We start from the raw sequence: 13,030 nt of genomic DNA, 5'->3' as shown, positions 1-13,030 counted from the left end.
CAGCACCTAGACATTTCAAAGCTTGTAGCAATTTCCTAGCAAGTAACAATTTCATAAAACTTGTAACCATTGGCTTGTAACCATTACAGCCTCTAGCTAGATTTTCTATAATGAAAGCACTCTAGGTAGATACTATGAGGGGGTCCGTTACTTACTGTAACCTGACGTTGTCTTCAAGCTCTACATCCTCCAGGAATTTGTTGGCCACCATCTCTAGAGCATCTTTGGGCCACGCCTGGAACCAGTCAATGGTACAGCAGTTGATGAGGGAGGGGAACATTCTCAACCGGTTTCGAAAGGCATCCCCAATCGGGCTCATCGCTGTCCAGAGATAAACACCATCACTTTTCACACATAAATAACATAAAGATGTTTTGAGCACGAAATTCTAAATACCTATTCCAACTATTTTTTTTTTACTAGGTATAGTCAGGGAATGCTGTTGTGTGTGCAAGAAGAACTCAGATCATCGGTAATGTTTTTAATCACAACCGAATCTGTCATTTTGGTCATTATTACGTAACAGTACAGGGATACAAATTCTTGTCTGGGTAGCGATAGACCATTATTCCTATAACATTTGGCCGATACTGATGTTTTTTCATTTCTGTACCTGCGTACCCTGGCATGAAATAAATACAAATGTTGGTTCGGATGATACTTAAACAACTTCTAATTAAATCATACAAAATGTACCTTTTGATATATTTTAATAACAAAAGCATCACAAAAAGAAGCACAATTAATAGACACGTTATCTTTCTGTATAAGGTACGTTACAAAAATACCTAGATATGAATGTAGTACATAAGGCATTAGATTTTATCAACAAAACTGCAACAGAGAATAAATAGGAGATATGACAATGAAAAAATTATAATGAAAATTACTGGAGCATATTGGATGCCTGTTCAGACAAAAGCACAATCGGTTGGAAATAACCAGCCATTTTAAAGGAATTGGCCAATAGCAAACTGCGGGCTGGACCCGATAGGCACAGGATAAGATTTACAAGGGTGCCAATAGGAAGATAAGGCTGTTTCAGGCGAAGATATAAAGTACCTTTCCCGCCAAATGTGAATAACCAACATGGCAGATTCAGACAGGACTACTATAATTGCAGATATTGTTTTGTGCTCCTGCTCATAATTACCTGACCTCTCCAAGCACCACCAAAACAACTGCCAATCCGTTTTGTGCTAAAATAGGGGTAACCTGGTAACATTTTCACTGTATGACTTATACATTGAAGGTACCCACCGAGGACAATGTGGAGGTTGGCCTTGACACGTTCAATAAAAAAGTTGTACATGGACAACGGCGTGGCATCGATTTTCTTGCCCTCCATGCGGGCGATGCCCTGCACCTTGTCGATGATGTCAGCTCGCTCATCGGCTGGAAAGAGGTTGGGCACGTCACCCGTGTTAAGTAACATGTTTATGTCCTCCACGAAGGCCTCGTCCTTGATCTGGCTGTCGTTGAACAGGAACACAATGACCTTGCCCTCCAGGCCCGCTTTAAGCATCAACCGCTTCAGATCGTCGTGCCACTCAGACACGCTGTAGTTCTTGGTGAATTCAGAAAGAGAAAAAAAAAATGACGAAAGGTGAAATAGATTGGAAAGGACTGACTGTAGGTAGGCAGCCTCTTACCTTGGTTAGCTCAATCTGGAACAGGTCGTAGTCACTGATAAAGGTGGCCAGCTTGGTGGCACTCTGTCGCCCGGAGCCCCCGATGCCCACCAGGAGAAGATGGCCGTTGGCCTGCTTGAGTACCCGGCAGATACGTGAGATGTGCTCGATGGCGAACTTGAACATGACGAGAGACATGGGCGCTTTGCTGACGTTGTTGAACTCGTCCAGGTAATAGTCCATGACGTTGGTCAGAGTGTGGAGGTCGGTGACCTCGTCGTAGACCTTGGCGTCCGAATCAGGCTTGGCGTAGTCGCCGAAGAACAGGCTGCGGACGTTCTCATCTGCCACCTTTCCGCTAGGCGTTAGGTGGCTCAGCAGCTACATGCAACAAGGGGAAAGACAACGGATTAATTTAAATTCAGTCCATTCAAAATCATTTACACAGAAATGAAGGTCAAAGACGAAGAGACGATGCATGGTCAATCTCCGAAAGTCAATGATTTACCAACAACAAAGATTTGTGAATGCTGATAGAAAATTGTGGAACCTTATCCAAGCTCTGCTGGAAGTAGCCAGCAGTCCTCTCCTTGACAATGTTGAAGAACGCCTTTCGGTCTTCGTTGTCGATAAGGCGGTCGTAGAACACGCGGTAGATCTCATGGATCCACAGGCGGATCAGCTTGTCTCCCTCCTGCTCACATGGAAACAGTTCATAAATCTATTTATGCATAAGAACAATGTACAGCATCTACATATTTACATTGTAACTGTTTAGTACATGTAAAACTGTAGAAAAGTAAACTAAGGCTATGAGCTTTCTGTTGGCCTTGCCTGAAGGTGTGTGGGTGGACTCAGCAACATGCCGCGGATCACCCTGGCAAAGTCCCTGAGGTTGAAGATGTAGTGGGACTTGGAAGGGGTGGGCAGGAAGTTCTCCATGGCATCCTGATAGACGGCCATGGTGGCCTGTACTATGATCTTACCCAGTCTGGACAGAGGGACAATATAGCTCAGAGGTCAGGATCTATTCCAAATAGGCTTATATTGGTTCCATTACTAAGATTATCAAGAGTCCTTTGCTCAGTAAAAGAGATTGTTGGTAAATGTATTGTTGTAAATGTTATCGCTTACAAGCCTTTTAGTGGTATTTTAATTTTAACAGAAATCCTTAACTCATAACTTTATTTACACTTTCCATTCCTCTTTAGGACTGCCTAGCCTCTCAATTACAGGTAAAGATAAGATTTTGTCCCACCTGTAGAAAGAAGCATCAAATCCCTTGCCAAAATGCCAGTCGGTGATGGTGGTGAATATCTTGCTCAGCGTCTCATTGTCAAAGGAGTCAATTGAAACAATATTCAAATGACGAGTGAAGCGGCCTGTGATTTGAAAGACAAAATAACTGTAAAAGTGTGCAAGAATATTATTTACACATGCCTGTTTTAAAAGATATGTATATACTTGAGATCAGAAAACTACAATGTTGAGCAGGAACGAAACAGCTGGCATCATTTTAAACTGGACCTAATCTTGTTTAAGAAGAAATGACGAGACTCTGTTTACAGTCTGAGTACTGGAGACCAAAGCAACAGTACCTGTAATGTCATTCCTCCCCCCACCAGGGGGCCCCATAGCAGATACAAACAGCACATCCACAATGTCAATCCTGGAAGTGTCCTTCTTGTCGTACCAGTGGTGGTGGTCTATCCACTGCCTCAGCAGCTCGATGGGCGGCTGGGCGCCATAGATTTCCTTGGCAGGCATGTTGAGGTCATCTGATAGGTCAAAGGTCAGAATCGCAATGCATTGCCTTGATAACTATTCTTGCACCCTATTTTAAACAGCATTTCAGAAGAATATTCTAGGTCCCTCCCCTTCTTAACCTTTTACAGTTTGTTTTGTGGAGAAAGGATGTAAGGAATGTAACAACTGAGGAAGCATAAATCTTTTAATGTAAAATAGCTGTGTCCGAAATGGCACCCTATTCGCATTAAAGTGTGCTACCAAAAGGGACTAGCGCTGTGTGCTACATAGGTAATTGGGTTGTTAAATAACACTGTAAAATGTTCCAGGGAGTCTCCGGCTCATTCCTTACCCACGTAGACCACACACATTTTCCCGACGGGTGGCCCGAACACACCCTTCCTCCGGCGGTCCAGCTTGGCCATGATGATGTCCTGGGTCTGGTTGGCTGAGGTGCGCGCCGAGAAGTTGATGCAGTTGGGCGTGTAGCACTTGTTAGGCAGCTTGAGCAGAAAGCTGTTGTTTATGAGGGACTTGCCCGTTCCAGTGGGCCCCACGAATAGCGCGGGCACCTCGTGGGCCAGATAGGTCTGTAGGAAGAACAGCTGACGGGCTGTCTCCATCGTAGGAATGATCAGGTCAGATACCTAACAGAGGGAACAGGGAGAGAAAACGGGTCTATTCCTTAAAGAGCATGACTGTCTAGAACAATGTGAACCCTCCGATCACTAGAAAACCGACAAAAGAGACATTATCGGTTTGACAACCCAGTCTGTCCTTTTTTAAACCCTGTCTATCGCCAGAAAACTGTCAAATAGACATTTACAGAATTTGACAACGTAGTGAGTGCCACTCAAACTCCTTCAATAACTAGGACGTTGACATTTAAAAAACCCTCAAACCGTAACACTCTCAACTGACATTGGCTCCAGAGGGAATGGTGGACTCCTCGTTGGAGATGGAATCAGTCCATGTGTGCCACTGTCCAGTGCCCTGCTTGTGGAAGTAATAGTCATAGACAGTGCCTGGAAGAGAAAAACATTGGTCAAATCGTACCTTTAACTGTTGTATTGAGCAATGGTTTGGGACTCTGAGATCTTAAGTCAGTTACACCCCATCATCAGGTCACCTCTCTCAGGGAATATGCTATTCTTGGTCAATTTGACACTGCTGGGTCGGGGGTGTAGTTCGTCCATGCCCGTGATGAGGTTTCTGTAGAAGGCGTCAAACTGCTTGCGGCTGTCCCCGTTGATAGTCCCGCCCACGCTCCACACAACAGCGAATAAGAACAGGCCCTGCAGCCACATGGTCACCTGCTGATTAGACATGGGCTCCACCCCATCGGTCCCCAAAGCCGCAATCTCGTCTGTTGAAATAGTATGGACACAGACACGCAACCACACACGCACGCACGCACGCACGCACATGCACACAGAGACACACACACACACACATCCCAAATCCATCAACAAGAAAGGTCTTCGAGGCCTTCCCACGTGATATAGAACAGTGTGTCTATTAAAACTTCACAGTTTAGACTTTGAATCATGAACCGGCTGTTTTGCCTGACCCAGGAGACAGGAGTAAAGCCTCATCAGGCTGTTAGCCAGATGGATTGGGGAAGTGGTCACCAGGAAACGACACTTCCTGGAGATGAAGTCCAGACAGGGCTGGAGCAGCCAGTTGAACATGTCTACAATCTGCAAAAAGACATGAGATGAAATGTGTGATTCAGTGTGTGTGAGACGGAATGTGTGTGTGTGTGTGTGTCTGTGTGTGTGTTCCCACCAGGTCCTTGTGTTCAGGGCCGAGGCTCTCAGGCAAGCTGTCCATGTATGAGTCTCTGAGAGGGGTCCATCCTAACTGATGAGGCTCCATGTAGATCATCCCACATCTGAGGACACAGGGACAGTCAGCCAGCCCTGAACAATTCATTCACCTAACCGTAACTGACTTCAGAGGAAGAGTGAAGGACACATGAAACTTACATGGAAGTTAAATCTGAATTATGGGATCTCAGGCACACCAAATGTCAATGATACTGGAGGTTATTTATTGGAATCCTTAAATATTATACACATTTATTAATAATATATATTTCATAATAATAGAAGTCTTCATATTACATACAGTGTTGTTGACGTAGTACACAGAATACAGGGACCAAGTTTGGCTCATTCACCCCTTTCAGAAATATTGGGGGAAATTATTGAAATGTTTTGGATTGCATCATTAAGACCCAAACAGAACAATGTAGTCATCAAAGTGTTAATAACGTGCTACCAACCTGCCATATAAGATACAGTAAGGAGGACTTTAAGGACTGTACCTCTAGAAAACACTGCCCCCTCCCACTCACCTGCTGACAGTTGCTGGGGAGGCTTGCTCCAGGTCGCCAGTCTCAAAGATCAGACTCATCTTAGAGCTCATCTGAATGATCTCCCCACTCATTAGACACAACTAAGGAGGCAGAGCACCAGACGGTCAGTAATGTTCGACACTAGAAATGCAGGACACTCATAACTATTCAATTAACACTGCATGACGGTCCATAGAGGGTGTCACCAGTGAATAAGGTGAATAATGAGTCATTAGAAATAGCAAAGATAAAGTACGGTAACATTTACTTAAAGGCTCACGCCAAAATGTATAATGTTTCATTATATCTCATAAGCATGTTTACGTCTCTAGGACCTTTCTATGTAACTCTTTTTTTGTGATGATGATCTATGACGCTAATTCACTACCTTCTTGTTGTCATCCAGCACGGTGTTCATGTTTTCGATCCACACGGCGTCGATGGGCCCGTCGAAGACGATCCACTGGCGGTCTTCTGAAGTGGAGACGGCCTGCTCCCTGAAGGAGACCGCCAGCACGCCATCCGACCACTCATGGCTGGCCGGGTCGAAGCAACCGTACAGCTGGCCCATGGTGATGGCCTTGGGGTTAAGGATCCGGTAGTCCACAGCAAACTCCTCCATGAGACCGGCTGGCGGTGGGTTAAAGATGATGTCAGAGGTTGGAAACAGGAAGAGTGTTAAAATGGAATGTTGAGTGGACTTACCTAGAAAGGACTTACCTTCAGACAGATTCCCCAGAGCCCCAGCCAGAACTTTATATGCCGAGGTTTTCCCTCCCAGAGGGTCTCCCACAATCATGAAACCGTGACGCACCAGCATCATTTCATACACCTATTCACACCAGAAAGATAATACATTTTCGTGCTTATTTCCTTCCATTCAACAACAATGTATTCGAAATAGGAACGTTTTGGCAGCATTCACCAAAGATTTGTATAACTGTTCCAAGATACTGTAAAACACTGTTTTGGATACTTCTGCTACAGCATTATTTTAACAGGAAATTCTTAATTAGAGCATCGACTTACTGTAAGAGCAATCAGTCCTAACTGTATTGCTCAGGGACAGAAGAGAAATGTTTTTCACCTTGGCTGCTCAGAGCTTAGAACCAATGACCTTTCTCTCCTGGTCACTAGGCAACTCTTCAACATTTGGCACCTAATTCCCTGAATCTGTCGGGTCACTGAGAAAGGACAAAAAGGCAGCTATTTTAATCACAATTACCTGGATGATTTTGGTGATGAACCAAGGCACTGGCTGGAGCTTGAGCTTGGTTATGTTGTCGTTCAGGGCCTCCATGAGGAGCTCATAGTCTGGTTTGGGAAGGACCACTCCAGGGAAGAGATCTGATATGATACCCTGTGGATACATATTACCACACTCATGGGTGAAAGCGTCGAGGATGACAGGCTAGTTCAAATGTGTACAAACCCGATTCCAAAAAAGTTGGGACACTGTACAAATTGTTAATAAAAAAGGAATGGACTAATTTACAAATCTCATAAACTTATATTTAATTCACAATAGAATATAGATAACATATTGAATGTTGAAAGTGAGACATTTTATAATGTCATGCCAAATATTGGCTCGTTTTGGATTTCATGAGAGCTACACATTCCAAAGAGGTTGGGACAGGTAGCAATAAGAGGCCGGAAAAGTTAAATGTAGAGAGAAGGAACAGCTGGAGGACCAATTTGCAACTTATTATGTCAATTGGCCTCTTTGAATCTTCCACATTATTGCATTCTGTTTTTATTCACAATTGTACAGTTTTTTTTATTCCCAACTTTTTTGGAATCGGGTTTGTACTAACAGGTGGAAAGCTAAGAAAGCTCTCACAGAATGGGCTTCGGTGGAGAAGCATAAAATGACTGTATATAAAGATGACATTCATAGCATTGGTGGTGGAACTGGATTTGGACCCGTTTTAGATTAATTCCAAATAGTCAATGAATTAATATAACAAATGAATTTAATATATAAGGAGAGTATTACAATTAAAGTACAAGTATCAAAGATAAAAAGTTCTCCAGAGATTGAAGATGCAGAAAGGAGGAAAGGTAAATGCAAGAGAGCTTCTTCCTACTCTCACTCTGGTTATATCCTAAACCTCAAGTAGTGGGGGTTGGTCAACTGACCTAAGGAAAACAAAACCAGTCCGGTAGAATAGACCTCTTATCAATCCCTGGGTCACTTCCTATGACACAGGGGGGTTATCTCAAGGATAACGCAAGATAGGCAATTAAAAGCAACCCTTTTGTCTCTGCATTCACTCCTTATAGAAACAACTGTTAACCATAAACATTCCAATGACAGCCCACTAGAATATAAATTAAGTACATTGGTATACATGCCTATAATAAATAATGAAGAATCATTGAATGTGTAAATAGACATAGAATTTAAATTTTTCGGTTCCTTCGGTGGTTACATACAGTGTTCTGGGAAATAATATACAAAAACACCATGATGAGATTAAATTGTCTTAAACACAGTACACAGTATACATAAAAATAAACTTGACCAAAGCTGAAGAATTTGTAAACATAAGAAACATTACTTGAAACAGAGGCACATCCTGGGCCAGGAACTTGGCCATGTTGACATCCAGCAGAGCCCTGAGCAGCAGAACACTCTCGTTCTCCATCGGGTACTTCAGTTTCAGGTTCCCTGCGGCAGTCAGGACTGATTTGACGGCGCGCATGCCATAGTCGTAGTGATGTTGCGAGGAGAGCTGCTCCGAACAGAGGCGGTAGGTGGCCACAATCTTCCCGGCAAGACTGATGGGAATGCCAACAGATGCAGAGTTTTCAACATGAGGACTTACAGAACAACGACTAGCCGGCAATAACAGACATGCACCAGCAGTTGGGATTCGTACCTGCGAGACTCGATAAAGCCCATGGAGTAAAGCGAGATCTCACCAATCAGACCGTAGTCTGGCACCATCATAGCCACCGTACGGAACAGTACCTGCAAGACAAGATTGACAGCTCCAAGAACCAATCCCGTTGGTTTTCTAGACCGACTACACCGCTGCACCAGTCCCTCAACGTTTGAGCCAAGTATCGTTGAGTCAGTGGCAGGTGTACAGTACCTTGAGGTTGTCGGGGAGCTCAGCCCTGCCTGCGTAGCCGGGGTTCATGGTGATGAAGACGGAGCAGGTGGGGTTGAGGGACAACTCGGTCCCCTCGAACATGAAGGTCTTCAGGTCCCTGGCGATGGCCTGCTGGATGCACAGCACCTGCTGGGCCACCACGGAGAGCACCTCCACTTCGATCCGGTTGAACTCGTCGAAGCAGGCCCAAGCCCCGGACTGCGCCAGTCCTTTGAAGAACTTGCTCATGGCCTTGTAGTCCAGGCCGTCAGAGCAGTTGAACACCACGCACTGAGAGAAGCAGAGAACAAGACATACCCAAACAAATTGCGGTGAATTCATGAAATGGAATATGACATGTTTGGGGACCGTGAGACCCATGTTATCTAAATATATCTATCTATTTAGTAACTATAGCTACAGTTACTAGCTATTTGGGTGAAAAAGAAATACCTGTTTAGCCAGTGCTTTGGCCAGGTCCTTGGTGGTCTCAGTCTTGCCCGTCCCGGCTGGGCCCTCAGGGGCTCCTCCCAGGTTCAACTTTAGTGCCCCCATCAGTGTCCTGTTGGCACACATGACATGTGTATGCAACCTTCAATATGGCATCACTGTTCTCTTTCAAATGTACTTACGGAACACAAGTATGAAGTCCAGCAGCCTTGCCCATATAAGTAGCATTGTATGGTCATGGTCTGTTGGTGACTGAGTTAGTGGTAAGTGAACCGCGTTGCTGTTGACGACTGACCTGTAGCAGCGGTCAGTGAGTGGGGTGATGACCAGGCGGCCGGAGTTGCCCAGATACTCGTAGCCGTATTTGACGGTGGTGGTAATCATACGCAGGCGAACGTCTCCGTCCTCCCAAAAGTACCTAAGCTGACTGATCCAGGAGAAGTCATTCAGGGAGGAGATACGGTCCTCAGCCAGCTTAGCTACCACATCCCGAGCTGCGAGAGGATAGAGTGTGTGGAAACGAAAAATCTGTGGGTGCGAAGAACAACAACAAGAACAAGGAAAAGAAGAACAAGGACTAGAAGAATAAACTGCCTAACATACCGTGGACATCAATGACAGTCAAAGCTCCTAAGGTCATTCTAGCCCCTCCGTTCAGCTTTCCACGCACCAGCTCCACAATGTCAGCTATTTGGGCATTGCTCTTCTCCACATAGGCCTAAGAAGAGATGAATAAAAACATAATTCCAACAGATGGTGACAATGTAATGAATTCATTTTTTAGAAGGGATCAAATGAAAGGTAGACTACACAAAATGATATTGTCTCAAGCAGCTCTGCAGATTTGAATACAACCAGGATGCAAGATCATGCTCTCATAGTAACACACAGTCTATACACATGTGCACAGGTGTTCTTCACAAGGTAGTATCCACAGAACCGAAACAGAGGTAAACGTGAACTTTATGTTAACTTTCTGCCATTGTCATTTTGCTGAGTTTACCGTCAAAGAGCCTGGCAAAAGTGGTGTGGCCAGTTTGTTGCATTTGTCTTCCAACATATTCACATTGTGGATGATTTCTGTTACCAATTTAACTTTCCCATACTGTCAATATGAATTGTTAGCTAGTTAGCCAAGTGTCACAAAAGACTACACATATCTATCAAAAACCAATAATAACACATGAAAACACATCTGCATCATTTAAATGTTTTGACAACATCATCCTTTCAAAAACTCTTTAACTGTAAAAGGAACGGAGAGGATAATGAGTAGCAGAATACAATAAATACACTATTTAGTGAACCATGATGTTAGCAGAACAAGTGAATGGTAATGCTAACTTCGCTGATGCTACTATCTTAAAACAAAATCAGAAAGATTTTCCTCCAAAAGACAACACATCTTTCAACATCTTTGCCCTATCTAATCAATACAAAGATTTTCTTAAAATGTATTATAATTGATCTATTATTAATTCATTTGTTAACAGTCCATGTTCGTCAAGTGGGTGACTCACATTCAGTGTATTGTTCTCGATGGCCTCGGAGACCTCACTGGTCCAGAAAATGGACGAGGCGCAGATCACAACTTGCCCAGGCCACTGCAGCACCCACTTCTTCCTGGGGACCTGCAAAACAACGACACTTCAAATCCCATTAACATTTTTACATGTCCTCGATTTCATTTGTCTCTCTACTGTACCTGGACATACTGGTTCACTCCTTTGTGGATGACATCTCTGACACTGGTCACCATCATCCTCTCCACCTGCAGAAGCCACTTCTCCACCATACCCTGCAAATAACCAAACCACGCCATCACATCAGCGCGTCCGTCCGTGTGTGTGTCTGTGTGTGAGTGTGTGTGTCCTATTATAGTACCTTGGCTTTGGCTGGGTAGAGCATGGTGCTGAAGGGTACTATCTCCTTCTCAGAGCTGATCATGCCGGTAATCTCTGTGTCCTCTGTGAACTCCAGCTTGGCAATGCCCTCGAAGCACTTCTTCAGGTGCGGCTGGACGCGCGTGGGGTCCTTGGTCTCCGACAGGATCTCCAGCAACTCGTCGTTGGACAGGAAGAAGAACCTGTAGATCACGTTCAGTGAGAGGTGAGCTGAGATGCCCATCTACGTCTGTGTATTGCACTTGGTATGTAGGGAAGAAGGTGAATGAATCAAGACCCACTAGTTCAACACTTCCAGCTTCATTGGACTACAGAAATGTGGTATAGAGGTCAATGCCGACAATGGAATGCAGACGGTCAGAAAAAGGACACTGTCATTAGAGTATAGTTAAAAATCTGATGGAATAAAGTTGATATTGCCAAATCCGTCATGATTTGTTTATTGTAGCAGCCCCACAATGGGGTTACTCAAGACAAATTTAGATAGACTATATTTGGCCGTTTTCACTGCACGTTTAAAATGAGTCTCTCTTAGATTTAGATGAAGTGACTGCTAAATACTACATCCCATTCATATAGGCTAGTAACATGGCTTGGACGCAGAATTCAGTGGTGGTATTCAAAGTAATTTTGGGCTGTAACTGAGTTGATTGGTGACGATGACACAAACATGTATAGGGGTTAACATGTATACAGTCATCATACTTAGAAATGATTACCTCAACATTGTGTAAAACACACAAATTATAGCCTAAATGTAGACAAATGGTGCAGGGGGCCAATGAGGAGAATCTTTCCTCCATGGCGTTTCTGTGCCATTTCCACTGTTTCCACTGTGGAGTTCCATTAACCTCTTTGATTAGTTTCATGTTCATTATGGTTGATAGCCACCTGGGGAAATACAGCCTCTTTTGCTCCAGGTAGGTGTTAAGGCCTCGTTGGATATCCTCCAGAAACACATTGGACTCCTGGAGACGACCAAGCATGTTGGGCTGGCCGGTGGCCACCAGCACACGCGTGTCCTTCACCTGAAGATACACACACACACACACACACACGGTACGGGGTCAAAAGAAGGAACTCGTGGCTTACCATACAAAAACATACAGCGTTATATCAGACAGTGTGTGTCTTACTGCCTCCGAGACGATATCCTTCCAATATCGGTCCACGATGGCAAACTTTCGCCCCTCCTCGGGCATCTGGGCAATGATGTCTTCTGAGCTGAAGATAGGCTCTAGGTACAGCCAGGTAGCCTGGCACTTCAACATAGAGTCCAGGATGTCCTGCATCATCAACAACTTATCCTCCCATTGCTGAGAGAGGAGAGAGAAAAATAGATATATGAGATTTAGGCAAAAATTAAAGAATGGAAGGAGAAGAACCTACAATATGATGTTTTGTGTGATTATCCTACCCTACAAGATGACAGGTTCTGTGTGATTATCCTACCCTACAAGATGACAGGTTCTGTGTGATTATCCTACCCTACAAGATGACAGGTTCTGTGTGATTATCCTACCCTACAAGATGACAGGTTCTGTGTGATTATCCTACCCTACAAGATGACAGGTTCTGTGTGATTATCCTACCCTACAAGATGACAGGTTCTGTGTGATTATCCTACCCTACAAGATGACAGGTTCTGTGTGATTATCCTATCCTACAAGATGACATGTCCTGTGTGATTATCCTACCCTACAAGATGACAGGTTCTGTGTGATTATCCTACCCTACAAGATGACATGTCCTGTGTGATTATCCTACCCTACAAGATGACAGGTTCTGTGTGATTATCCTACCCTACAAGATGACAGGTTATTTGTGATTATCCTACCC

General features: G+C 44.2%; 1 protein-coding gene across 1 annotated transcript in view; it reads right to left on the bottom strand.

Moving 5' to 3' along the window:
* Nucleotides 1-13,030, bottom strand: part of dnah3 (dynein axonemal heavy chain 3) — a 37,029-nt gene that overhangs the window by 10,107 nt on the left and 13,892 nt on the right. Inside the window, exons 22-48 of the mRNA XM_020046819.2 lie at nt 12,328-12,507; nt 12,083-12,219; nt 11,172-11,373; nt 10,993-11,085; nt 10,808-10,918; nt 9,891-10,005; nt 9,583-9,781; nt 9,291-9,399; nt 8,838-9,128; nt 8,622-8,713; nt 8,301-8,520; nt 6,962-7,096; nt 6,457-6,568; nt 6,125-6,366; nt 5,737-5,837; nt 5,166-5,271; nt 4,948-5,077; nt 4,507-4,743; nt 4,299-4,402; nt 3,730-4,024; nt 3,230-3,409; nt 2,890-3,013; nt 2,466-2,622; nt 2,182-2,325; nt 1,653-2,012; nt 1,261-1,567; nt 156-321 (exon numbers count right to left, since the gene is read on the bottom strand). Of these exons, the coding sequence (XP_019902378.2) occupies nt 156-321; nt 1,261-1,567; nt 1,653-2,012; nt 2,182-2,325; nt 2,466-2,622; nt 2,890-3,013; nt 3,230-3,409; nt 3,730-4,024; nt 4,299-4,402; nt 4,507-4,743; nt 4,948-5,077; nt 5,166-5,271; nt 5,737-5,837; nt 6,125-6,366; nt 6,457-6,568; nt 6,962-7,096; nt 8,301-8,520; nt 8,622-8,713; nt 8,838-9,128; nt 9,291-9,399; nt 9,583-9,781; nt 9,891-10,005; nt 10,808-10,918; nt 10,993-11,085; nt 11,172-11,373; nt 12,083-12,219; nt 12,328-12,507 (4,649 nt within the window). The remainder of the gene's footprint in view (nt 1-155; nt 322-1,260; nt 1,568-1,652; nt 2,013-2,181; nt 2,326-2,465; nt 2,623-2,889; nt 3,014-3,229; nt 3,410-3,729; nt 4,025-4,298; nt 4,403-4,506; nt 4,744-4,947; nt 5,078-5,165; nt 5,272-5,736; nt 5,838-6,124; nt 6,367-6,456; nt 6,569-6,961; nt 7,097-8,300; nt 8,521-8,621; nt 8,714-8,837; nt 9,129-9,290; nt 9,400-9,582; nt 9,782-9,890; nt 10,006-10,807; nt 10,919-10,992; nt 11,086-11,171; nt 11,374-12,082; nt 12,220-12,327; nt 12,508-13,030) is intronic.

The sequence above is a fragment of the Esox lucius genome, chromosome 5 (genome assembly GCF_011004845.1).
Source record: "Esox lucius isolate fEsoLuc1 chromosome 5, fEsoLuc1.pri, whole genome shotgun sequence".
NCBI lineage: Eukaryota > Metazoa > Chordata > Actinopteri > Esociformes > Esocidae > Esox > Esox lucius.
The sequence above is the reverse complement of the archived record's forward strand: the minus strand, read 5'-3'. Positions and strand labels throughout refer to the sequence as shown.